The sequence below is a fragment of the Phoca vitulina genome, unplaced genomic scaffold (genome assembly GCF_004348235.1).
Source record: "Phoca vitulina isolate PV1807 unplaced genomic scaffold, GSC_HSeal_1.0 scaffold40, whole genome shotgun sequence".
Taxonomy (NCBI): domain Eukaryota; kingdom Metazoa; phylum Chordata; class Mammalia; order Carnivora; family Phocidae; genus Phoca; species Phoca vitulina.
In genome coordinates this window covers 2436226-2459485 of record NW_022589743.1, presented here as the reverse complement: position 1 = coordinate 2459485, position 23260 = coordinate 2436226, and the positions used below count along the sequence as shown (strand labels likewise).

Here is a 23260-nt window from a genome sequence, read left to right as displayed (position 1 = left end):
GGAAGCCTGCTTCTCCCTCTCCCACTCCCCCTGCTTCTGTTCCCTCTCTCGCTGTGTCTCTTTCTGTCAAATAAATAAATTAAAAAATCTTAAAAAAAAAAAAATGAAAGACATAGTCAGGGCTGGGAGACATTTTACTGGGGTAGGCTCCTGCCACAGGGGCGGGGTCTGAGGAGAAGGAGGGGAGGCCCCACCCCATGCCCTGTTCTTCCCCAGTCCTTGTGCCTGGGGTCCTGCTGGTAGGGACGGGCTGCACTTCACTTCTGGATTCTTTTGGTCCCAGTTTTGGTTGTGCTGGAGGCCCCAGCCACAGAGGCCGCGGGGGCTGGGGTCCCCTTCTTTGCCGGGACAGCGCTTTGCTGGCCGGAAGCCAGAGGGCAGGCTTTCTTGCTGGCAGAGGTGGCCTGTGGCAAGGAGGCAGGCTTGGGGGATGTCTCCGTCCCTTGCTCGGGAGTGACAGAGGGACTGCTGTCCCTAGCCCTGGGCCCCCCAGGCAGCAGGGGGAGGCCGGTGAGGGCGGGCTTTGTCTCCATCCTCAGAACGTGCTCAGCCAGGGCTGCCTGCTGTCTGCGCTCCTTGTGTCTGCCCATCTCCTGCTCCAGCTCCTGGAGGAAGCCTGGCAGGGACAAGACGGGAGGTGGTAGATGGAGCCCCAGGCCTGGCAGGAAGGCCCTTGGCGGGAGGTCTCTGGCTGACCCCCTGAGCAAACTAACCCGCTGCCATCCCTAGTGGGGAGGGGCCCGGGGCTGGGGTCGGGAGGACGCTTCACCTGCGTGCCGGGCTGACACCTGGCCCCAGCGGCACTGTCCGTCTCTGACCCAGATGCTGCTCTGGGCTTGGGGCTGCCTCCCTAGCCACCACTGCCATCTGAGCTTCCCCCGTGCCCCACGGGGCAGAGGGGAGTTCTAGGAAGGGTGCGAGCCTTGGAAAGCAGGGCCACCTCGCTCTGTGCAGAACGGGCCACTCAGCTCCGGGAACTCCTCCTCCTCCTCATCGCCCGAGGCTTTCTCCTCCTCATCCGAGGTCCAGCGCTCTAACACGGGCTGCTTGTCCAGGTCCAGGAGCAGCGGCAGGGCTTCTGTCACCAGCTCCCTGCAGGGCAGGAAGAGCAGAGGCCCCCCAGGAGAGCACCCATGGGTGGGGAGCCTGGGGGAGCCGGACACAAGCTGCAGCAACCACACCGAGAGGGGTGGGTGTTCACAGGCAGGGAGATGGGCCTGCGGTCGGCCCCAAAGAGCTAAGGGCTGGCTCCGTGTGGACCTCGGGGTGGGAGAGAAAAGGCGTTCCACTTGAGCTGGGGTGACAGAGGAGAAGGTGCCATGGATGGTGACCCCGGGTCTGCAGGCTGAGAGGGAGCCCACATGGAGGGAGGAGGAGGAGCTCGGCCATCCCCCATTTCTTCCCGCCCTCAGGTCCTTCTCACCTGTACCTGTCCTGGTTGGTGCAGCTATTTCCAGTCAGGTTGAGGATGAGGATGCTCTGGGGGAACTCATCTGCATGCCCCAGGGAGAGGGGAAGGAGAGTGTCAGAGCCTTCTTCCGGCCCAAAGCCTCTGCCTCTTTGTACAGCCTCCCCAGACCCCCCAGAGGCTGTGCTGCTAATGCAAGCATAGGCAGATGGTGGCAGAGAGGAGGGGGGCCCCCCAACACGAGGCTTATCCCATGAGCTGGGGCCAGGCCCTTCCTACCCAGCTTCAGGGTTTCTATCAGGTTCTCAGAAAGGTCCAGAAACTGGAGATGTGGGAGGTCACGGAGGTTTTCCACCTGCTTGATTTGGTTTCCTGCCAGAGACAGGAAGCTGCGGGGGGAAGGGAGGGGTGCAGAGACAGAGCTGAATCACAGAACCACTGGAGGAAGGGAGGAGGGCACCAGGTGCCCAGCGCCCCTGGCTAAGCAGCCTGATGATGAGTGGGGACCCATGGCCCCCTGGGGTGGGGGAAGCAGAGCAGGGCTTGCTGGGTCCTCAGCGGACAAGACATTAGGCTTGGAGAGGTCTGCATCAGTTCTCTGGGGCGTGACCGGGTCTCCCTCTCTCTCCCCCCTCCCGCGGGCCTGAACCCTGACACCACGTACCGCAAGGAGGGGACGCAGGCCAGGTTCTCAATCCGCTGGATCTTATTCTGCAGAAAGCAAATGAGTTGGGGAAACTGGGTAGACCACGTCTCCTGGCCCAGCCAGAGAGCTGGCACTTTGGGAATGACAGCCCCCCCACCCTGCTCCCTGAACTGATTCTCAGTACCTGGGGATGATTTGCTTTCTCTGGGTGGATGGTGAAGGGTGTCAACTTGGGGGCTGACTATGCTTCATTAAAGTATACCCTGCTTATCCCACAACCAAAGAGGGGCCTGGAAATAAGAAGGAAACCAAGGGGCCATGGGGAAATAGCAAAAGCCTTGGTGGTGGCTTAGGTACACACAGGGAGTAATGAATATACATTACTTTGATTTGTAAAGTTTCTATGGGGAAAGATTAAAGGAGCTGGGTATATTCAAACTGGAGGAGACTGAATATCAGCCAGTCAACCACCACCACCACCAACAACAACAACAAACAGCCTTCAAGATTCTGAAGGATGCAGAGGAATCTTCTGGTTCCCTCTTCTACTTCTTCAAAACAGGAAATGGGCTCGAGGTATATATAACATGAGAGATTTAAGGTAGACACCAAGAAGAACTTCGAGGCCAAGAGAAGTGTCTGACAAAAAACAGTGATTCAAGAGCATGCTCAGGATCTCTTTTGGGAGGATTGGTCTTTCAAGTGAACAGAATTCCTGATTCATCTAGTGAACAGAATTCCTGATTCATCTAGGAACAGTTCCTTCCTCCCTCCCTCCCTCCCTCCCTCCCTTCCTTCCTTTCCTTCCTCCCTCCCTCCCTCCCTTCCTTCCTTCCTCCCTCCCTTCTTTTTCTCTCTCTTTCCTTCCTTTCTGATTTTACTTTTAAACAATCTCTACACCTAATGTGGGGCTTGAACTTAGAACCCTGAGATCTAGAGTTGCACGCTCCACAGATAAGCCAGCCAGGAACCCCATCTGGGAACAGTTTCAATGAAGGTCTGCCTACCTGAACGCCAGGGAATGGGCAAGATGACCTGATTGGTTGCTTTTGGATTAAACAGACTCTGTCCACAGAGGGTGAAGGGGGAGGAAGGGCAGGAGGCAAGAAGTTACCGCTTGCAGATAAAGGCTGTGAAGGTTCTGGAGGCCCTCAAGGTTCCCGATAGTGGTAATCCCCTCCCGGTCCAGGCGGACAGTCTGCAGTTCAGCCAGAGTGTGAAACCTGGAAGAACGGTCAGCAGGTGTTATAAGGGAGCGCCACTTCTGCGGTGTCTCAGCAGGGAAGATGGGAGGGGGGAGGAAAGGTGTTTCAAGCAAAGTGCCTTTGATGAGATGTCAAACAACTTCTTGACTCATGAGGCGGTGTCCAGATCATGAAACCTGGTTGGTTGGGAGCCCTGGATCTTGGTCAGTAGCACTGGGAAGGATCAGAGGGTGAGAGGAGTAGAGGGCCCTTGGACTGGGAAATGGGTGATAGCAGCTTATGGTTCCTAGAGAGACTCTGAGGCAAGGGAAGACTTCCTTGGGCCAGCGTGGATGGTGGAAGCAGGAGCCGGGGCAGAGATGAGACAATCTCTGCAGGAGGATCCTTCCTCACTTCCCTTTTGGGTGGTCCATGGAAGGAAAAGCACTTGTTCCGTTCACTCATTCATACCACAGCATTTACTGCCCACTAGAGACAAATGAGAGTCCCTGCTCATCACTATTAGGGAAGCAGGCCAAACATCTATGACAAGTGGATGACAGACACGAGTACAAGGGACTAAAGGAGTGCCTGAACTGTGCACTCAGTCGTGAATCGGGGGACAGGGAATGCTTCTTGAAGGAGGTGACATATAAGTAGAAGTTGGCTGGGAAGGTGAGAAGGGGATGAGGAGAAGGCATGTCAAAAAGAAGGAACAGTATGTGCTAATCCAGGCTTTCTCCAACTTTAATATGCCCAGGAGTCCCTTGGGGGGTTCTTGTTAAAATGCAGATTCCCGTTAAGTAGGTCTGGGGTGGGCCTGAGTGTCTTCATTACTAACAACCTCCCAGGTGATGCTGCTCGGCACCAATCTGAGAGGCAAGGTGCTAAGGTGTAAAAACGTGGGGTCTTAGAGGAATTGTGAACAGCAAGAAATAAGGCTGAAAAGGTATCAGAGGTCAACTCACACTAAGGCATTTGGATTTTATTCTGGAAGTACGAGAGAGCCAAGGAAGGTTCTATCAGGGTGTGCCTGATCAGATTTATCATTTAAAAGGATCACTTTGGCAACGGTACGGGGATCCAGGACTGGGGGCATGGAGACTAATTAGGAGTTTGTTGAGAGGTGATGGCCTAAGAGCCTTATTTAAGGCAGTTGAGTGGGCGTGGTAAAAAAGAAATAGAATAATGTTTAAGGAGGCAAAACCAACTGGACATGACCACTGATTGAATGCATGGAGTAAGTAAAAAGAGGGACAAAGATGAGTTGACAAACCAGTACAGCTCAGGGGACCGGTCATCCTGTGTGTTTCAATCGGCCAGCACCCCTTTTCTCCCCCCCCCCACCCCTCCCCCGCACTCACATCTTCTCTGACAGATCCTCATCCTCAGGGAAGGCCAAGTTCCGCTTAGTGATAAGGGCTTCAGTAATGCACACTCCCCCTTCCTCTGGACTCTGGGCAAGCTTAGCTGTGAAAAGATGAGTCCGGTTGTTACATTTCTTATTCTTGGAAGCCTGACCCTACTGTTATCCAACTGTTCTACTCACCACCCCATCCCCTACTCACCTCCGGGCATGATTTAAACGTTACTGGCCTGGCATGGGATTAGAACGAAGGGAAGCAGACCAACTTGGACAGTCCCGGGTATGGCGGAACCCAGGATGGTATGAGGAGAGAAACGCTCGGAGACTCGAAGGACAAGGGAAAGTGGTTGATTCAGAGCCAATTAATGAGGTGGGGTAGAAGACAAAAGTAAATCGAGGCGGGGGCTCTGGAGTTTGAGGGGTGCAAAAGGGCTAGTAAAACTGGGGGATTGTGGTAGAGAGTGGCGGGTACGGATCGAAAGAAAAGAGCTGTGCCCAAGAGTCTAAGCGTCGTTGCTAGGAGACTGGACGCCAGGTTGGGCGTCGGGGAGGGCGGGCTCACAGGCCCCGGGCTCAGCGCATGCGGATTAGTGCTCCAGCCGGCGGACCTGCCGGCTGCTTCCGGCCCCAGGACTTCCCACAATCCTTAGCTCCTTCTGTCTCTCCCGGCTCCCGTCTGTTCTTCCGGTGGCGATGGCTGCGGCCGTGGCTGGGATGCTGCGAGGAGGTCTCCTGCCCCAGGCGGGTAAGGAGCGGCCCAGGTCCTCACGGCGCGTTCCGGCCGGTGCTCTCTAGTTCTGTCTCCCCTCCTCCACTACTGATCCTCTCCCGCAATCTCTTACTCCAGACAGCTCCCGATGACCCCTTGGCCCCAGCTAGATCGCTGGCCGCCTTCCTCCGTCTAAAATTCCCTGTGACTGCAGACACTAGTAGTAGGCGCAGTGCAGCAACAGCGTCGGCGACAACCACAGTCTTTCTTCCCTCCGCCCGAGTCCCCCTTCCTTCTCTGGGTTTCTGTAATGCACCACCCAGCTCTTGGTCGCCTCCAGTTTCCTTTGCTTGAACCACTGCCCGCCTCGACCTTGGCGCTGTGCCACCTTTCCACGGTCTCAGCCTAAATGTCACCTGCTCAGGTCTGCCCTGGCCACCTTCTGCAAAGCAGGTTTCCCCTGTTAAATCTGTATTTTGCAGGTTGTTTATGGACCCCTTTCACTCTTACAATCTGTAATTTTGCATTGGTTTATGTGTTGTCTCCTGTATTAGACTTCAAACTCCATAAGGGCAGAGCCGTGTTCATTCAGTATAGCCAGCAGGTGGCGTGGTGCCTGGCATTAGTAGGCATGCAATAGACATTTGTTTAATGAATGATTTTGCGCACATAATATAGGCCAGGCACAGTGGTAAATGATTGACATGTATTAGCTCATTTAAATCTTAGAGCAGTCATGAAGAAGTCATTATCATCTCCTCTTTATAGGTGAAAAAATTCAAGTTTAGACCAGTTGAGTGACTGGTCAAGGTCACAGGTAGTAAGTGGCAGAAGAGATTAAAATCTGGTTCCATCTGTGGGGTGCCTGGGTGGCTCAGTCGATATAAGCATCCGGCTCTTGGTTTTAGCTCCGGTCCTGATCTCAGGGTCGTGAGATTGAGCCCTGCGTCGGGCTCAGTGCTGCTGAGCGTGGAGCCTGCTTGTCATTCTCGCTTTCCCTCTGCCCCCCCCCCCCCCCCCCGCCGCTTTTTCTCAGGAAAAAAAATCCGGTTCCATCTGATCCCAAACCTGTGTTCTTAACTTAGGTTTTGTGGCTGCTGGCAAGAAAACCTCTCACCCCAGCAAACCTCCATGCTCTTTGTTAGAGCCACCTTCTAGCTGAACTTTTCCCTGAGACCCCATCCCAATGTTGGGAAGGGCTGAAAGTGGGAAGTGCTAGCTGGGTCCTTTCGTTGAAGATGAAGGGGTCACTTAGGCTTACAGCTTTCAAGTGGCTCCCTTGTCTTCTGAGGGTGCTCTGCACCGATGCCTGTAAACAAGAACGCAGGGAAGGGAGGCTTGTTTGGGGGAGCTGTGAGGAGCTGTGAGGGCCGTGGGTCTTCTCTTCTCTCTTCAAATCATGGGCGAAGGCTTCAGAGCAGTGCTTAGAGCAGCGGTTTTCAGACTTCAGCGTGTACCTGCAACACCCGGAGGGCTTCTTAGAACTGCTGTTTGCTGGGCTCCCCTCCAGTGCTTCTGACTCAGTAGGTCCAGGACAGGCCCTGAGAACTTGGGTTTCTAACAAGTTCCCAGGTGATGCCGATGTTGCTGCCTGGGTGGGGGGAGCACACCCTGAGAACCACTGGCTTAGACCAGGGCTTGGCATAGTGTGGCTGGACTGGCCACTATGTTTTATAAATAAAGTTTTATTGGAATACAGCCGTATGTGCTTGTTTCATATTGTCTAGGATTGCTTTCATGATACAATGGCACAGTTGAGTAGTAGAGACAGACTGTGCGGTTCTCAAACTTAAAATATTTACTGTTTGGCCATTTAAGAAAAAAATTTGTGGGGCGCCTGGGTGGCTCAGTGGGTTAAGCATCTGCCTTCAGCTCAGGTCATGATCCTGGGGTCCTGGGATTGAGCCCCGTGTCAGGCTTCCTGCTCAGCGGGGAGTCTGCTTCTCTCCCTCTGCCCCTCCACCCCCACTCGCGTTCTCCATTACTCTCTCTCAAATAAATAAATAAAATCTTTAAAAAAAATTTGCTCAACCCTCTCCCCCTTTTTTAACGTGTTCAAATATACTTTCTTCCTTGTTCTCATCTTTTTCTCCCATCTCTGTGCATATAGAAGAGCTGGAGAAATGGGAGCCTCAAAGGACTTAAGGTCACCCATTAAAGAGAAGGGGAGTTTGGGGGATTTAGGATTCCTAGCAGACAATTCCTTGTCCCACTCTTGTGCTGAGTCTAGCTCTCTGAGCTGTGGTTGTCTCGCCCAGAGGTGGGCTTTTTTGCCATCTGAGGCCAACTAAGGACTCCTAGAGGCTGCACATCACAGTGTTGCCATTTCCCCTGCCAGGCCGGCTGCCCACCCTCCAGACCGTCCGTTGTGGCTCCAAGGCTGTTACCCGCCATCGTCGTGTGATGCACTTCCAGCGGCAGAAGCTGATGGCTCTGACTGAGTATATCCCCCCAAAACCTGTGGTCAACCCGAGATGCCTACCGTGTCCTCCCAGTCCCCCACAGGAGGTAAGGAGGACACTGCCTGTCCTTGACGCTGGGATGGTGGATTGAAGTGATCTTGTCTCTGAAGCCATAATGAAGTAGCTCCCCAGGACCCAGCCCTCCACATCATTACTTCCCCTCTTTGACCCTGTGGGCCAGATGCTTTAAAATGAAATGTGCACTTGATTCTGCTGGGCATTTTGGGCTCTGGATCAGACGGGCTTCCTGGATTTCCTTCTTTCTTTACTTGTCTCCCCAAAATTATGTGAAGGTTATCCAAGCAGGTGGAGGTAGGGGAGGGTATCTCTCTTGTCTTGAAAGGACTTGAAGTTTCCCATGTTTGGGCATCACTGGGAGCCCCAGCACCAGTCCCCCAGGGAGAAAGGGGGACAAGGAGAAGGGCAGCTGATGTCCCCTTGGTCATCCCTTCCTGACTACAGGAGACAGGCCTTATCCGGCTCCTCCGTCGGGAGATAGATGCAGTTTTCCGAGAGAACCGAATGATAGCCGTCTGTCAGAATGTGGCTCTGAGTGCGGAGGACAAGCTTCTCATACGGCACCGGCTGCGGAAGCACAAGATCTTGATGAAGATCTTCCCCAACCAGGTAGGGAGCAGCCCTCTGGTACCGGCACCCTGATCCCCCGCCCCCGCCAACTCAGACCACAGGGGGCCCCTCCCCAGATCGGGTGTGTTCGACCCTCCCACCGCAAGCAACCCTCCAGTCTGGTGCCTACGCTGTGGTTGGGGGCCGAGGAGACTGTCGGCTTGCACCCTCAGCCTGACTTGGCCTGTGATCAGGGTGGGCAGCCCTTCCTCCCACTTGTCCCCAGGAAGCCCTCTTTCCTGCTGTTCCAGGTTCTGAAGCCCTTCCTAGAGGATTCCAAGTACCAAAACCTGCTGCCCCTCTTTGTGGGGCACAACTTCCTGCTGGTCAGCGAGGAGCCCAAGGTCAAGGAGATGGTGCGAGTCTTAAAGGGTGTGCCTTTCCTGCCACTGCTCGGTGAGCAAGCACCCTGCGGGTTGAGGATGGGGGTGAAGGGGAGCGGGTGCTACTGCAGCCTGGTGCCATCTGCTAAGTACATGGGGGTAAAACTGTGGACCTCCTTGGGGGGACATCCTCTCATGGGTGGGGCCTGAGTCAGTAACACCATTTGTTTTTTGGTGTTTTTTTAAAGATTGTATTTATTTATTTGACAGAGAGACACAGCGAGAGAGGGAACTCAAGCAGGGGGAGAGGGAGAGGGAGAAGCAGGCTTCCCGCTGAGCAGGGAGCCCGATGCGGGGCTCGATCCCAGGACCCCGGGATCATGACCTGAGCGGGAGGCAGACGCTTAACGACTGAGCCACCCAGGCGCCCCAGTAGCACCATTTGTTGAGGGCTGCCTGTGTCCCTCCAGAACCTGTGTTGGCTCACTGCCCTGCGTCCGTCCTCCCTCCGTCCCTCCCTCTCTCCCTCCCTCCCTCCCTCCCTCTCTCCCTCCCTCCCTCCCTCCCTCTCTCCCTCCCTCCCTCCCTCTTTCCCTCCCTCCCTCCCTCTTTCCCTTCCTCCCTCCCTCTTTCCCTTCCTCCCTCCCTCCCTCTCTCCCTCTCTCCCTCTCTCCCTCTCTCCCTCCCTCCCTTCCTCCCTCCCTCCTTCTCTCTCTCCCTTCCTCCCTCCCTACCTCTCTCCCTCCCACCCTCTCTCCCTCCCTCCCTCCCTTCCTCCCTCCCTCTCTCCCTCCCTCCCTCCCTCTCTCCCTCCCTCCCTACCTTCCTCCCTTCCTCCCTCCCTCCCTCTCTCCCTCGCTCCCTTCCTTCTTTTTTAGATTTATTTATTTTAGGGAGAGAGAGAGCTCAGGCAGGGGGGCGGGGTGAGGGGCAGGGGCAGAGGGAGAGGGGGAAGGAGAGAAGCAGACTCTGCGCTGAGCGGGGAGCCCCATGCGGGGCTGGATCTCACAGCCCTGAGATCATGACCTGAGCCAACACCAAGAGTCGGATGCTTAACCACCTGAGCCACCCAGGCGCCCCAGTCCTGTGTCATTTCTGCACGGGCAGGGGGGAGGGGAGAGGAGGGAAAGCAGAGAGAGGGCTCTGCAGGGAGAGGAGGTTCAGACAGCTTGAGTCTAGCAGTGGGGTGCAGAAAGCCACACAGACGGAGATGCTTAAACAGCCCAGGGGAAGGGCACTGAGGGGCAGTGAGCAATGTTTCCCAGACTCCCCTAATGCTGGGGATCCCAGGAGATGATTCTTCTAGAGAAGACTGGTTTCATAGCTACCCCACTACACACACACACGCTCTGTGGTTCTTTCTTTCTTTCTTTTTTTTTTTTTTTTTAAGATTTTATTTATTTATTCGAGAGAGAGAGACAAGTGGGAGCGAGAGGGAGAGGGAGAGGCAGGCTCCCCGCTGAGCAGGGAGCCCGATGCGGGGCTTGATCCCAGGACCCTGGGATCATGACCTGAGCCGAAGGCAGATGCTCAAACTAACTGAGCCACCCAGGTGCCCCTCTGCGGTTACAAAGGTTTAGGAAACCATGACTTAGTTGGGGGTGGGCCGGGTGGTTGTCTTATGTGAGTGTTTTTTAGGGAAGAGTTAGGAAGGAAGGGAGGGGATCAGTCCCAAACTGAGGGGGAGCTGGGTGGGACAGGTGTGGGAGCCAGATTCGGGGGAAGGCTGGGAGGTGGAGGAGGGTGGCAGAGCGTGCGTTGGAACCTTGAGTTGGACCGTTGGTTTCAGTGGAGAGAGGCATTTGTGGGGGCCCCGCTGAGCCTGTGTTCCTCCAGGTGGCTGCATCGACGGCACCATCCTCAGCAGGCAGGGCTTCATCAGCTACTCCCAGCTTCCCAGCCTGGCCATGGTGCACGGGGAGCTGGTAGGAGGACTCACCTTCCACGTGGCCCAGACCCACCTCTTGCTTCAGCACCAGCCCTTCCAGCTGACGGCCCTGCTGGACCAGTACATCAGACAGCAACAGGAGGGGGACTCCATCGCGCCAGCCAGCGGGCAGCCTGCTTCTCCTGACTCTGTCCCGAACTCCTAGCCAGCCTGTTGTACCCGGCCTGCCCGTAAACACACTCTACCCCTGTTGGCTGCGCCCTCATCCATCAATCAGAAATGTGGAAGCACTTGGGGTGGGGAGTGGCGTTCGTGACCTGACTTCACTGACCCCGACTTCCTCAGATACAGGGCCACCCAGGGATGCAGAGACATCCCATTTCCGAATGGAGGCTCTGAATTGCTGTCTTTGTCCCTAGTGTTCCCACCCTGGGACCTAACAGGAGCAGGCTTTTGGCTCTCCGGGTCCAGGGCAGAGAAGCTGACCAGATGAGGAGGTTGCCCTCTGCCTCCATGTCCACTGTCCCTTGCTGCACGTGTCTCCCGGCCTACCCCCTCGTGGGCCCGCCGTGCTGCAGTAGTCCCCCTCGGTACTTGTGCTGAGAATGGCATCTGTTGAGGGCCAGGCTCTGTGCTCACCACTTGACACACCTCCATTCTTCTCACCATGTCACCCTAACATTCGTCATTTCACAGAGAAGTTCAGGAGTCTGCCCAAGGTCATGTAGCTAATAAGAGACCGAACAGGTGCTTGAACCAGGCTCTCTGCTCTGAAGACCATGCCCTGGATTTCTGCCCTCAAGCTTCCTCATTAGGGTCTGGGGTGTGCCTGAATGTTAATTCTCCACCCTCAGGGTGTGTCACGTTATGGAAAGGTTGGGAGCACTGCTTGTTGATAAAATGAAATGCATTTTACTACCTCGGTTTTGCTGTTTGCAAGTTTATCCTCCGTGTAGACTTATTCTCAGGGCTGCCTCTGATTCTCACTTCTCCTAGAAAATCCTTCCTCTTTCCGTGTCCAGGTCTCTTACCTCCCTGGACCAGTCCCACAAATGGCATCTCTTCCATGTTCGTCCTTTTGAAGGCAGCTGCCAACTTTGCCCGGTAGCTAACATGTCCCAGGTGATTCTGAGCAAGAGCTGGGCCAAACCAGAATTCTGTACTAATGAGGGGGTCTGGAGGCTCTTGAGTGGGAGGCCTCATTCCAATCTTGGAGAACCAGAAGTTCCTAATGAAGGAGAGAGAATGTTTAACTGGAAGCCTGCCCTTGTCCTTGATTGGAGTAGGGACGGTGGCTGTCGAACTTTCCTCCCAGACCTGGGGCAGTGCAACAGCTTCCTTAGTCCTGGACAGGCACCACTCTAGCAGTGACGATCTGCAGCTTTTCTGTGGCCTGGTCCAGGACCAATTTCCCACAGTGCCCAGGTCGGTGCCATATGCCCCAGGGATGCTTGATCGATAGGAAGTGAATTAAAAGGCCCCTAAGGCTCATGGATGTCAGAGCTGGTCTCGCCAGTGCTGCTCAGTGCCCTCCCTGACTCCCAGAACCCTGCCGGGTGCCAACAACACCCTCCTGGGGCAGCGGGAGCCGTGCTGAGGTTCTGAAGGGACAAGAGAACAGGCATCTCCCAAAGGATGTGTAAGATCCTGTAGGGTAAACCAAGGCCTGGGTGGGGGAGGTGGCCCACATCCTTTCTGGATCAAAGAATCCTGCACTGCATCCTTCACCTGCTGGCGATGCCTGAGGCCCCACCATTAAAACTCACTTTCCAGAAAGCAGCTTCACTGTCCTTAAAGCTGTCTGTCCATCTTGCATTCATTTTAATGAGGTTTAGACTTTTTTTTTTTAAGCTTTTATTTATTAAGAGAGCACATGCGCCCGAACGGGGGAGGGAACAGGGGGAGAGAGAGAATCTCAAGCAGATTCTGTGCTGAGCGCAGAGCCCTACACAGGGCTCGATTTCAAGACCCTGAGCCAAAAATCAAGAGTTGGATGCTTAACCGACTGGGCCACCCAGGTGTCCCATGTTTAGACCTTAAGAGCTGATTTTTAATTAGAATCAAGTACTGCACTGAACACAGTACTCTGGCAGAAGAGGTGCTCAGAAAGGGAGGCCGGGGATACCCGAGTTGGTTCCAGCTAGCCCTAACGGCCACCTGGTCACTGCTGCAGACCTGCTCCTGATCCAGAGACTCTGCAAGCTGGGGATTTTATGTTACACACGGGTGCCTCCGGCCCCTTGGGTCCCGCCCTGGTGGGGCATCACCCGCAATGAGAGCCTCGGTGGGGGCCGCTGCCTGTCCCTCTCCAGCGGTGGCCGCCCTGCTCACCGTGCTGTTGGCACTGTCTGTTGTGGTCCCCCGGGGGCATCCGTCCCTTCCCGTCAACCTGATTCCTTTGCTGGCTCCAAATTTTGCAATCTATTTTCAGATGTAAAACGAGAGGGGGCGGTTAATAAGGAAATGGCCTTGGGTACTCACTGGGGTCAAGGCCATGCTAGTCCGAGTAAACCCTTCACCACCACTGGCTTGAGGCCGGCGGCTCCCCAGTCCTCCGTGATCTGTCTGGAACTGCGCCCAGTGGGGACTCTGCCCCCACTCCCAAGCTACCTCGGTGCTGGGGAGTCCGCTCAGCCCTGAGTCCTCCCGGGAGCAGGGGGGCAGAGCTGAGCGGCTGCCCGGAGCTTGGCGGGAGGAGGGGCCGGGGAGGGGGGGAGGTGGGGAGATCCGGCTGGAGGGGAGGCTCCAACGTCTCCTTCCTTCCTGGTTCCTGCAGCAGCTGCTGCTACTGCTCAGCTCCGTGAGGAGGGAGCGGGCCACTCAGAGACGGTGACTCAGAGGCAGAGCGGTGCGCGGGCCAAGGAGCACGGGCGTCCATGGACCCTGGGGTAAGGGGACCATGCTGGCATCAGCTGACACCCCCTGGGCAGGCTTCCTCCCACCTGAAGCTGGCGGGTCTGCCCCTCCGGAGACGGGGGTGGGAATGGAAGTGGAGATGGGGCACCAACCTGGCTCACCTCGACCCCGCACCCCCTCCTGGCAGAGCCTCCCCCTCCGGGCGCCAGCAGCGAGGGGCCAGGAGCATCCGGGGCCAGGAAAAGGGCACAGAGGTACCCAAACACCGGAAGAGTTTGGGAACTTTCAATGGCCAAATGCAGGAGTTTTTACCCGCCCCCCCCCACCCTGGGTCAGCCTCTTGCACTCCGGGCCCCTCCGTCCCGACCTCTTGGCCACCACGACCCCACCGCGTCCCTGTCCCTTCCTGGCCTCAGCTCCTCAGGTGCTTGCTGGCTCCATTGGAAGATCTGAGCTGTTTGCCCAGCCTCGGGCCAGCCTCGCCCCTCCAGTCCCCTCCCTGTCTCACACACTCAGAGCCTCATGCATTATTGATCTCCCCGTGGAGCCAGGGCAGCCAGGGCTGGTGCCAAGGGCGCCTGTGGGCACTGCTGCGGGACCTGTGTGGACGGTGGCATGTTCTTGGCCACCTCTTCTCCTGCACACGGTGCCTTCATGGGCCCAGTCCCCTGCTTTCTCCGGGTGGGTACTTATCAGGAGCCCCAAGGACTGGGATGATAGAAGGGAGGCTTCGGCGGGGGTCTGAGGGTCTCAGGTGGGCATCCTAGGGTAGAGGCACAGGGAACAATGGGGAGAGGGCTGTCTCAGGCCTCAGTTTCCCCATGCAGAAGATAGAGGATCTGGAGACCGATTGGTGGGGAGTTGGGATGAAGGGGTTAGGAGCACTCTGCAGAGGCATCGTGGCAGAGGCGTCTACAGCCCATGATGGCGGCAGGGTTGAGGGATGTCCAGGGGTCCTGAAGGAAGAGAAGCTGGACTGAGATCTTGCTTGTCCATTTTCTGAATTCCTCTGTCCTTTTTTAGAGCCTCTTTTTTCACTCCCATGCCTCATCTCTGATCATCCCCAGGGAATCCTCCAGAGAAAGCACTGAGTGTTTCCTAGAGCCTGAGAGTGTGGGCCCAAGGTGGGGCTGGGCGGACTTTTGTGGTTTTCTCTTGGCACCGGCCTGCGGGCTGCGTGCTAGTTCAGCTAGTTCACCTCTCTGAGCAGTGGCCGCAGCTGGCGGGTGTGGGCAGGGAAACCGGCCCAGGGTGGGGAAGGGACAGACTCGGAGAGGCCTGGCAGGTGAGCAGATGCGGGTGAGCTCTTATCTCAGACGATGCAGGAGGGGTGGGAGGTGGGGAGGTGAGAGCAGGGTCTGTGCTCATGGGGTCTCTCTCTTGCTTCAAGGGTCCCCTCAGGACAAGGTGACATCCTTCTCCTTCCACCCCGTTCTACTTCTCGGCAGGGAGTGGCCGCTCCCTTCTCCATGGACTTCCAAGAGAGGGTCCCTAACTTCTTGGCCGAGAGCACTCAGTCTGCAAAGCCAAGCAGTGCCCAGCAGGTCTGAGGGTGGGGAAGCAGGCAGTGGGGGGATAGAACTTGGCCCAAAAGTGGGGGCCAGATTTGGTCACCTTCCCAGCTGCTTTCCTACATCTCTGTCCTGGACGGCAGGCCTCTGAGCTGTGGGAGGTGGTGGAGGAGCCACGGAGCAGGCTGGGAGCAGAGGGCATCATGCCGGAGAGGCAGGAAGGCCACCTGCTCAAGAAAAGGAAGTGGCCTCTGAAGGGCTGGCACAAGGTAGGGTGGGCGGGGCCAAGGGAGGGGCCAGATGCAGGGGTGGGACGGGCACGTGGGAGAGTGTGTGGGCAGTACAGGGGCTGTGTGTGTGGAGAAGAAGAAAAGTCCATGTGTGTGGTTGCTCTCTCCCCATACCCTTTCCTCTCGCCTCCTGGGTTCTCGTTCCTTCTGGGCCACGTCACAGAGATACTTTGTGCTCGAGGACGGGATCCTTCATTATGCAACCACTCGGCAAGACGTGAGTCAGGGCCTCTGCTGGGGGTCGTGGGAATGCGTGTGGCCCCAGAATGCTCCGAATAGGCAGGGGACTTCTGGAATCCACCAGAGCAGGGTCTGATCCCAGCTCCACCATTTCTGGGTGTGGGGTCTTGGGCAAGTTCCTTCCCTGGGCCTCAACTCCCTCATCTCTAAGATGGAGAGAGTACGACCCCCCATTTGTAGGGTAGTCTTCTTGGTGAGGGCCCTCGGGACAGTGCCTGGCACAAAAATTAGTGTCCAGGAAGCAGGAGCTTTCTCATCCGTGCCCTCCTCCTGTTCCTGGGCTGGGAACAGGAACCGAAGGCCTACGTGCTCAGGCTCACCATCCGAGAGGGTGTTTGCCTTCTCGGTCTTGCGGGTTCCTGAGAGCAGTTTTCCTGGCTCCGTGACTCCCTTGAGTTGAGAATGTGACTTGACATAGTGGGGTGTTCTGTGCACAGGCGGACAGCGGACAAGTCCCTGCTGATGCTGTGACTCAGGGATGAGAGTGAACCCACTGCCTGGCCCTGGAGCCTAGAGTCACCTCAGGAAGATGGTGGCTCTATGGTCCCCGGGGGCCTAAAAACAGTCCCATTTTCCCCCTGCTAACCCTCCACTCCAGATCACCAAGGGGAAGCTTCATGGCTCCATTGACGTCCGACTGTCTGTCATGTCCATCAACAAAAAGGCCCAGCGCATTGACCTTGACACCGAAGATAACATCTACCACCTCAAGGTGACATTCCTGGGAGCCAAGTGTGGCTTGGGTCCCAGCCTGGCGGAGACACAAGGGCACACCGGAGAGAGGGGCGGGGGCTGAGGGTCTGTCCCTGAGGTCGACAGCAAGGGCTTTCCCATCGTATACGATGGCCAACGGCAAACCGCCTTCTTGGTTGTTCTGTAAACGGGCACAGAGCTAAGGGCTCAGACTCCTGGGCTCTGCCTCCCCGCAAGGAGCCTTAGCACAAGCTGGGGACCACAGGGGGAGCCCACTTGCCTGGGGATCAGAGCCCCAACTTCCTGCCCCAGTGAAGCAGTCCTTCCTTTCATGCTTCCCTCCCCATCTCCATCGCCTCTGCAGATCAAATCCCAGGACCTGTTCCAGAGCTGGGTGGCCCAGCTTCGTGCCCACCGCCTGGCCCAGCGCCTGGACATGCCCCGAGGCTCGCTGCCCGGCACCACTCACCGGAAGGTAAGAAGGGCCCTGCGTGGGGGCAGGTGACAGGGGCACCCAGGGGTGGTGGCTTCAGGGAATCATGAGACCCAGGGATGTGGGCACTGTCCCGCCTCACCCTTGACGCACCCCGCAGGTTCCTGGTGCCCAGCTTCCAGCGGATACCAGCGCCTCGGCTCTACCTGGGGCTGGACCTCGGGAGAAGGTGTCTTCCTGGCCAAGGGACAGTGATGGGCTAGACCGCTGCTCTCATGGTGAGGGGCCCGTGGCACTGCGCCTATGATGTTGGCCCAGGAGAGGGAAGTGCCAGCAAGTGGGGACAGAGTCAGTCCGTGCGGGGGCAGCAGAGTTGAGGTGTGTTGTGGAGACAGTGGGGGTTGGGGTGCCAGCCCTCTCAGGAGACCCGTGTGAGGCCAGACCCGGGCTGAGACGTGGGAACTGCTTTGGGCTCCTGAGCCGAAGAGGGCGATCCAGGGTCAGGGTTTCTATGGCTGCCGGGTGAAGTGTTTGGAGGAGGAAGGGAAGCTGAGGGACAGACTTTGGGGTACCTGGTCAGTGTTGGGAGAGGGACTTCCTCATTCATTCTTCCCGCAGAGCTGTCTGAGTGTCAGGGGAAGCTCCAGGAACTACACAGACTCCTCCAGAGCCTGGAGTCCCTGCACCGAATCCCCTCAGCCCCAGTTATCCCCACGCACCAGGTGAGGGCCGGGGGGAGGAGGCAGGGGCCTGCCCAGGGGCCTCTCCCGCTTTATGCCTGCATGCCCACCGCTTCCCTGGGACAGATCCCCAGGCCCCCTTACATGCTGCAGCTCCCTGGAGAGCCATGCATCGGCCTAGCTGACTCACCTCCCATGTCCAGACTGTCTCAGGGTCGCGTCTATGCCCCTTGGGGCCGACCCCTGCCTGCTGTGCCCACGCATCTACTAGGGCGTCTGTCTTCTTCCTCTGCGGTGTCAGATGTCTCTGTGCCCCCCTCCGGGGCCATCTGCCTCTCTCCTGGCTTTCATGGTTGCTGCCCTTCTCCCTGAGTGAACCCCCCCCCCCATGTGCCAGGCCTCAGTGACAACTGAGAGACCCAGGAAGGGGAAGCGGACCAGCCGCATGTGGTGCACACAGAGCTTTGCCAAGGACGACACTATTGGACGGGTGAGCTGGGGCGTGGACCCCAAGTCGCCGGGTGGGATGCCCTGAAGGAGGCTGTCACCTTTGACCCCTGCCCTTCACCTACAGGTTGGTCGTCTCCACAGCTCTGTTCCCAACCTGTCTCGCTACCTGGAGTCCCGGGACCCCTCAGGCCCCCGCGGGCTGCCGCCGCCAGACTATGCCCACCTGCAGCGTACTTTCTGGGCCCTGGCGCAGAAGGGTGAGTGCATGCGGGAGGGGTGGCAGGGAGCAGGCAGGGGGAGGGAGAGGAAGAGAAGTCTGACGCCTGCCCCTGCCCCTACAGTGCACAACTCCCTCAGCAGCGTCCTGGCTGCCCTGACCGCCGAGTGGGACCAACTGAGGGACCTGCACCAGGGTTCAGAGCTGTCACAGGTGGGGGTGAGGCTCAGGGACCGGGGAGCCGTGGGAGGAGAGGGCTTGAGGCCGAGGCCCGCAGGCCTGGGGGTGAGAGCAGAGCTGGGTCCAGGGCGAGAGTGGCTGGCAGAGGCAGTCTGTGCAGAGATCAGCGTGGTGGGGTGGGGAGGGCTTTGTCCTCCTGGCCCCTGGCCCCTCACCCTCTCCCTGCAGGTCTCCGAGGCCTCTGCTGGCCCGAGGCGCCTCCATTCGCTCTCCGTCTCCTCGGACACCACTGCAGACTCCTTCAGCTCCCTCAACCCCGAGGAGGTAGGAGCCAGGCTGGACTGTGGGGACCCTTTCTCCTGCACCTTCTTGCTCGGGGAAGTGAAGGCACCGTTGGTCTTCAGACCCAAAACAGGGCCAGAAGTCCTAGCTCCAACCCTTTCATGTAACACTGTCAGCAACCTCATCGTGGTCATTCCTGCCTGGCCAGTGTGTGCAGAGTGCTTTTACCTTTAGTTTTGGGTCCTATGAGGCCATGATCCTTACCCTCAAGTTCATGGTGGAGGATACAGAGACTCAAAGAATCTGACCGATGGGGGCCCAGGCTCCCACAATTGCGGATCGTGGGTTGGCTGAGCTGGGACTTAGGTGTTCTGAGCACAGACTCTGGGGCCGGGCTCCATGGGTTTCAATTTAGCTCCATTCCACGCCCGCTTTGTGACCCTGAGGCTCAGTGTCCTGATCTGCAAAGTGGGGGGTCATAATTGCGCCTGTTGCATAGGGTGAGCTTCAGGATGGATTGTGTTAATACACACGGAAGCCTTGGAGCCCGGCTCAGAGTCAGCGCCCAGGCAGGGTGCGCGGCTGTGGGGAACCTGTGTCTCCTTGCTCCCAGTTCCTTCCGTCACACCTTCCTATTCCACTGTGTTCTCTCCCCTGCCTGACACCCGTCCTTCCCACAGCAAGAAGCTCTGTACATGAAGGGGCGGGAGCTGACCCCCCAGCTGTCCCAGAGCAGCATCCTGTCTCTCGCTGAGTCCCACACAGAGTTCTTTGATGCCTGTGAGGTTCTCCTCTCTGCCAGCTCTTCTGAAAATGAGGTGAGGTGGTGGTGGGGGGCCTGGGAAAATTGGGATGGGGTCCAGAGAGACTAGAATTTGTAGATTCCCAAATCCTTTCTAACGCCTCGGCTCCTGTCTCTGGCAACACATCCGGACCTGCTGGGTTGGTGTCCCTGCTCAGAAATCTCCACTGGGGACCCTTCTTCCAGTTCGATGTGCTTTATCCCCGTTGGTTCTCCAGCAAGACGGCTGCCTCAGTCCCACCCGCCATCTTCCTGAGAGCCCGTCAGCCCCAGCATTCCCCTGACCCCTGACCCGGACCCGGGGTCTCAGCAATGCCCTGCTGCCCTGTCCTTGTGTACCACCAAGTCCCTGAGCTTTCTCCCCAAAGTGAGAGGGCCAGGCGTCCCCCTCCCAAAGTGGCAGGGCACACTCCCTGATGCCGGTCTTAGGGCTCAGAGCCCCCCCCCCCACCCAAATACATGTCTTCCCCCTTCCCATCAAAGGACTGGCTGGGCAGAGTCTTGCCGGGCCCTGGGCACTGCCCAGCTGCCCGGGGAGGCCCAGTCTGCCCAGCCTCTCATCTCTCCCGGCCCAGGGCTCAGAGGAGGAGGAGTCGTGCACCAGTGAAATCACCACCAGCCTGTCCGAGGAGGTGCTGGACCTCAGGGGAGCTGAGCACTATCAGAAAGGTGCCCGCTGGGTGCGCAGCCATGGGGGCGCTGGGGAACAGGTAGAAATGGTGTTTGCCCACAGCCCAGGCCCCTTGGGAGGCAGTCTCTTGGGGTGACTGGTGGGCTGACAGCTTTGGGTGCTGACTCCAGAAGTGACCCCAGGAGATGAGGAAGGCTAAGCTGTGAGCTACAGAATGTTCCAGAAGTGGCTCCGGGGGTGGGTCAGGCTCATGCCTGAGAAGGTTCGCATAGGGCCTGATACAGAGGCAGAAACTCCCACCTTGCCACTCTTTACCAGTGTGGCTTTGGACATGTCATTTTACTTCTTGGAGCCTGCTTCCTCATCTACAAAATGGGCCGAATAATCTATATCCTGACATCGGTTTCTGTGTTTATGGTGGGGAGCTGAAGATAAGGGTGGGGGGCTCAGGAGGGGCTTCTGGGGTGCAGGGTTTCCCCAGTGGGGACCGCCCTCTCGGAGTGGTTCTCGGCCCCAGCTGCCCCACCCTGCCCCGAGTCCAGAGGGGCTTGGGAGTGAGTCTATCTAGGAGCCCCTCTGTTGGGGGGGGCACCTCGGGGCTGGCCTGTGCACCTGCTGGGTCTGGGTGCCGCACCCAGAGGGAGAGTGACGTGGCCGGGTGGGCCCCAGGGGCATGTGTTCCAGGGAGAGCTGCAGGGCCCCCGCGTCGCCGCTGCCTGCCAGCAGCCAGTGGGCCAGGAGCCGACGTGAGCCTGTGGAACATACTGCGGAACAACATCGGCAAGGACCTGTCCAAGGTGTCCATGCCCGTGCAGCTCAACGAGCCGCTCAACACCCTGCAGCGGCTGTGCGAGGAGCTGGAGTACAGCCGCCTCCTGGACCAGGCCAGCCGCACGGCCGACCCCTGCGAGCGCATGGTACCCCGCCAACTCCCGGCCGGCCCCCTCCTCGCTGCCGGACTTCCACCTCGGGCCCCCCAGTCCTTGCCTGCCGTGGGGTGGCACCTCCCCTTCTCTGACCCCCTCCCCCCCAGCGGCATCTCCCTGCCCTCCCCCCTGCAGGTGTACATCGCGGCCTTTGCCGTGTCTGCCTACTCGTCCACGTACCACCGAGCAGGCTGTAAGCCCTTCAACCCCGTCCTGGGGGAGACCTATGAGTGTGAGCGGCCTGACCGGGGCTTCCGCTTCATCAGTGAGCAGGTGTGGGCCTCATGGGGGCCTGGGGCCGGGAAGCGCCGGGGCTTTGGGGGGGTCGGGGCCTGGGGGAGAGCGCGGGGCGGCCGGCTCTGCGCCAGGCGCTGGGCCGCATGGTGGTGGCGCAAGGGGCTCTCTGCTCCGGGGAGCCCCCTGCCGAGTGTGCGGGCTGACTTGACCCAGGGAGTTTTACGGGGCATGTTCTAGAGCCGGGAGCCCGGAAGCTCATAGGCCGCTCCTCAGCCCTACCCGGGAAGGCAGGCTCTGGGGGCTGATCCTGAGCTAAGTCTTGAGGGAGGAATTGACGGGCACCAGGAGTACGGGCACCAGGAGTACGGGCTGGGAGGGCGTGGAGAACGGGATGCTCCAGACAGTGTAAAGGAACAGATGGAGCATGTTTAGGAAGAGTAAGAGACGCAGCTGGAAGAACAGACAGGGCCAAACCCTGAGGAGCCCTGTGAGCGAAGCGGTTGTTCTCAAATCCCGAAGTCGGAGGGTTTTCGGCCGTAGAGGGACAGGCTCCGAATTGCACTCTATCAAGAGCACTCAGGCGGTCGCATGCGGATGGGTCAGAGAAGGTCACCCCTGTAAGAGCTGCTGAGGGCCTGCACTTGGCCGCTGGCAGCCGGATTGCGTGGACAGTGGATTCGGCAGCTGTGCATGTGTCGCTCTCGACAGGACTCGGTGGTCAACAGAATGTTGTTACGCGTAAGGGATAGGGGAGGTGGTCGATGGGAGGGAGAAGTCGGAGGTGGCCTTGAATTTCTGGCTGTGTGGCCGTGCCAGTGAGCAAGATGGAAAGGACGAGAGGAGAGTGACTGAATTAGGGAGACTCCTTATCCACGTGGGCTTGACTTCCATGGGGAGATGTCCAGTAGGCCCTGGACCACGTGGGCATGGAGCTCCTTGGGGGGCACAGGGTGGGGCTAACGGACCTGGGAGTCACCAGCTTAGAGGACGGATGATGTCACAGGCTGCTCCGGGGGGAGGGTCCGGACACGAGGGTGGGCAGGGAAGGCGGAGGAGCTCTGAGGTGAGGGGGTGGGCAGATGGTCCACAGGACTTCAAAAAGTGTCGTTGGTTTACTGAGTGAGGGATGTTTCAGAGGAAGGCTGGGGGCTGAGCCTGGATTACAGTGGGTGTGTAGTAAAAAGAAGTAAAATAGAGAAAAGTGCTACTTAAAATTAAATGGGGCGCCTGGCTGGCTCAGTCAGTAGAGCATGTGACTCTTGATCTCAGGGTTGTGAGTTCAAGTCCCACGTTGGGCATAGAGCTTACTTAAAAAAATAAAATTAGGGGTACCTGGGTGGCTCAGTCAGTTAAACAACTGATTCTTGGTTTCAGCTCAGGTCATAATCTCAGGGTCATGAGATCAAGCCCTGTGTGGGGCTTCTCTGCCCCCCCCCCTTGTATGTGAGCTCTCTCTCTCAAAAAAAAATTAAAAAAAATAAATTTTAAAAAATTAGATTAAATTAAAATAGAGACAAATGCAAATTGTTTCCAAAAAATTTTACCTGGAGGGAAAGAAGAGGGAGAGAGGGTTTCAGCCAGAGGGGGGATAAAGAGTTGAAGCAGGTTTTTTGTTTGTTTAGATTTTAAGTGTTTTTGGTTTTTTAAAAGATTTTATTTATTCATTTGAGAGAGAGAGAGAGAGAAGATGAGCAGGAGGAGGGGCAGAGGGTGAGGGGAAGCAGACTCCCTGCTGACTGAGCCACCCAGGCACCTTAGATTTTAAGTGTTTTTGAAAACATAGTGAAAAGTTAACATAGTCCAATAGTACAGTAGAAAATGACCCCCAGGGGGCCTGGGTGGCTCAGTCATTAAGCGTCTGCCTTCAGCTCAGGTCATGATCCCAGGGTCCTGGGATCGAGCCCTGCGTCGGGCTCCCTGTTCGGCGGGAAGCTTGCTTCTCCCTCTCCCCCTCCCCCTGCTTGTGTTCCCTCTCTCACTGTCTCTCTCTCTCTCTCTGTCAAATAAGTAAAAATCTTTTTTTTTTTTTTTTTAAAGATTTTATTTATTTATTTGAGAGAGAATGAGAGAGAGAGCACATGAGAGGGGGGAGGGTCAGAGGGAGAAGCAGACTCCCAGCTGAGCAGGGAGCCCGATGCGGGACTCGATCCAGGGACTCCAGGATCATGACCTGAGCCGAAGGCAGTCGCTTAACCAACTGAGCCACCCAGGCGCCCCTT

At 57.4% G+C, this 23260-nt stretch overlaps 3 protein-coding genes and 1 long non-coding RNA gene across 6 annotated transcripts in view; 2 read left to right on the top strand and 2 right to left on the bottom strand.

Moving 5' to 3' along the window:
- Positions 1–128: 128 nt before the first annotated feature.
- LRRC46 (leucine rich repeat containing 46) lies at positions 129–5085 on the bottom strand. 2 transcript variants are annotated; one of them, XM_032428966.1, is made up of 8 exons: positions 4807–5085; positions 4603–4708; positions 3169–3277; positions 2073–2119; positions 1688–1797; positions 1424–1493; positions 941–1092; positions 129–616 (listed from the first exon to the last, which is right to left on the bottom strand). In XM_032428966.1, exons 1-8 carry the CDS (start codon positions 4814–4816, stop codon positions 258–260), a joined length of 963 nt encoding a protein of 320 aa, XP_032284857.1. In that variant the 5' UTR covers positions 4817–5085; the 3' UTR covers positions 129–257. The 2 variants fall into 2 exon arrangements, with proteins under 2 accessions (XP_032284857.1, XP_032284858.1); XM_032428967.1 differs by having other exon boundaries at positions 1430–1493.
- Positions 5086–5275: 190 nt separating this feature from the next.
- Positions 5276–11629, top strand: MRPL10 (mitochondrial ribosomal protein L10). The gene is made up of 5 exons (XM_032428801.1): positions 5276–5349; positions 7652–7821; positions 8238–8402; positions 8654–8798; positions 10562–11629. The coding sequence occupies exons 1-5, from the start codon at positions 5298–5300 to the stop codon at positions 10816–10818; spliced, it is 789 nt and encodes a 262-aa protein (XP_032284692.1). The 5' UTR covers positions 5276–5297; the 3' UTR covers positions 10819–11629.
- Positions 10652–13265, bottom strand: LOC116647422. The gene is made up of 3 exons (XR_004302334.1): positions 13095–13265; positions 11645–11841; positions 10652–10722 (listed from the first exon to the last, which is right to left on the bottom strand). It is a non-coding gene; the product is annotated as an uncharacterized LOC116647422 (long non-coding RNA).
- A 92-nt stretch (positions 13266–13357) lies between these two features.
- The window catches only part of OSBPL7 (oxysterol binding protein like 7), a 14610-nt gene continuing 4707 nt past the window's right edge, over positions 13358–23260 (top strand). The window contains exons 1-16 of one of the 2 annotated variants that reach the window (XM_032429174.1): positions 13358–13501; positions 14860–15013; positions 15124–15249; positions 15434–15487; positions 16109–16222; positions 16568–16678; positions 16797–16914; positions 17255–17358; positions 17714–17806; positions 17891–18023; positions 18108–18196; positions 18392–18487; positions 19126–19263; positions 19823–19916; positions 20548–20795; positions 20940–21077. In XM_032429174.1, coding sequence (XP_032285065.1) covers positions 14939–15013; positions 15124–15249; positions 15434–15487; positions 16109–16222; positions 16568–16678; positions 16797–16914; positions 17255–17358; positions 17714–17806; positions 17891–18023; positions 18108–18196; positions 18392–18487; positions 19126–19263; positions 19823–19916; positions 20548–20795; positions 20940–21077 — 1731 coding nt within the window. In that variant the 5' untranslated portion in view covers positions 13358–13501; positions 14860–14938. The remainder of the gene's footprint in view (positions 13502–14859; positions 15014–15123; positions 15250–15433; positions 15488–16108; positions 16223–16567; positions 16679–16796; positions 16915–17254; positions 17359–17713; positions 17807–17890; positions 18024–18107; positions 18197–18391; positions 18488–19125; positions 19264–19822; positions 19917–20547; positions 20796–20939; positions 21078–23260) is intronic. The other variant, XM_032429175.1, reaches the window with a different exon arrangement.

Coding starts and splice junctions, on each gene's coding strand:
- LRRC46 (XM_032428966.1), bottom strand. Junction 2,120..3,168: donor ACAGCCTTTATCTGCAAGCG/GTAACTTCTTGC, acceptor TGCTTTCTGCAG/AATAAGATCCAGCGGATTGA. Junction 617..940: donor CCCGTTCTGCACAGAGCGAG/GTGGCCCTGCTT, acceptor TGTCCCTGCCAG/GCTTCCTCCAGGAGCTGGAG.
- MRPL10 (XM_032428801.1), top strand. CDS start 5,298: ATGGCTGCGGCCGTGGCTGGGATGCTGCGAGGAGGTCTCCTGCCCCAG. Junction 8,403..8,653: donor TGAAGATCTTCCCCAACCAG/GTAGGGAGCAGC, acceptor CTGCTGTTCCAG/GTTCTGAAGCCCTTCCTAGA. Junction 8,799..10,561: donor GCCTTTCCTGCCACTGCTCG/GTGAGCAAGCAC, acceptor GTGTTCCTCCAG/GTGGCTGCATCGACGGCACC.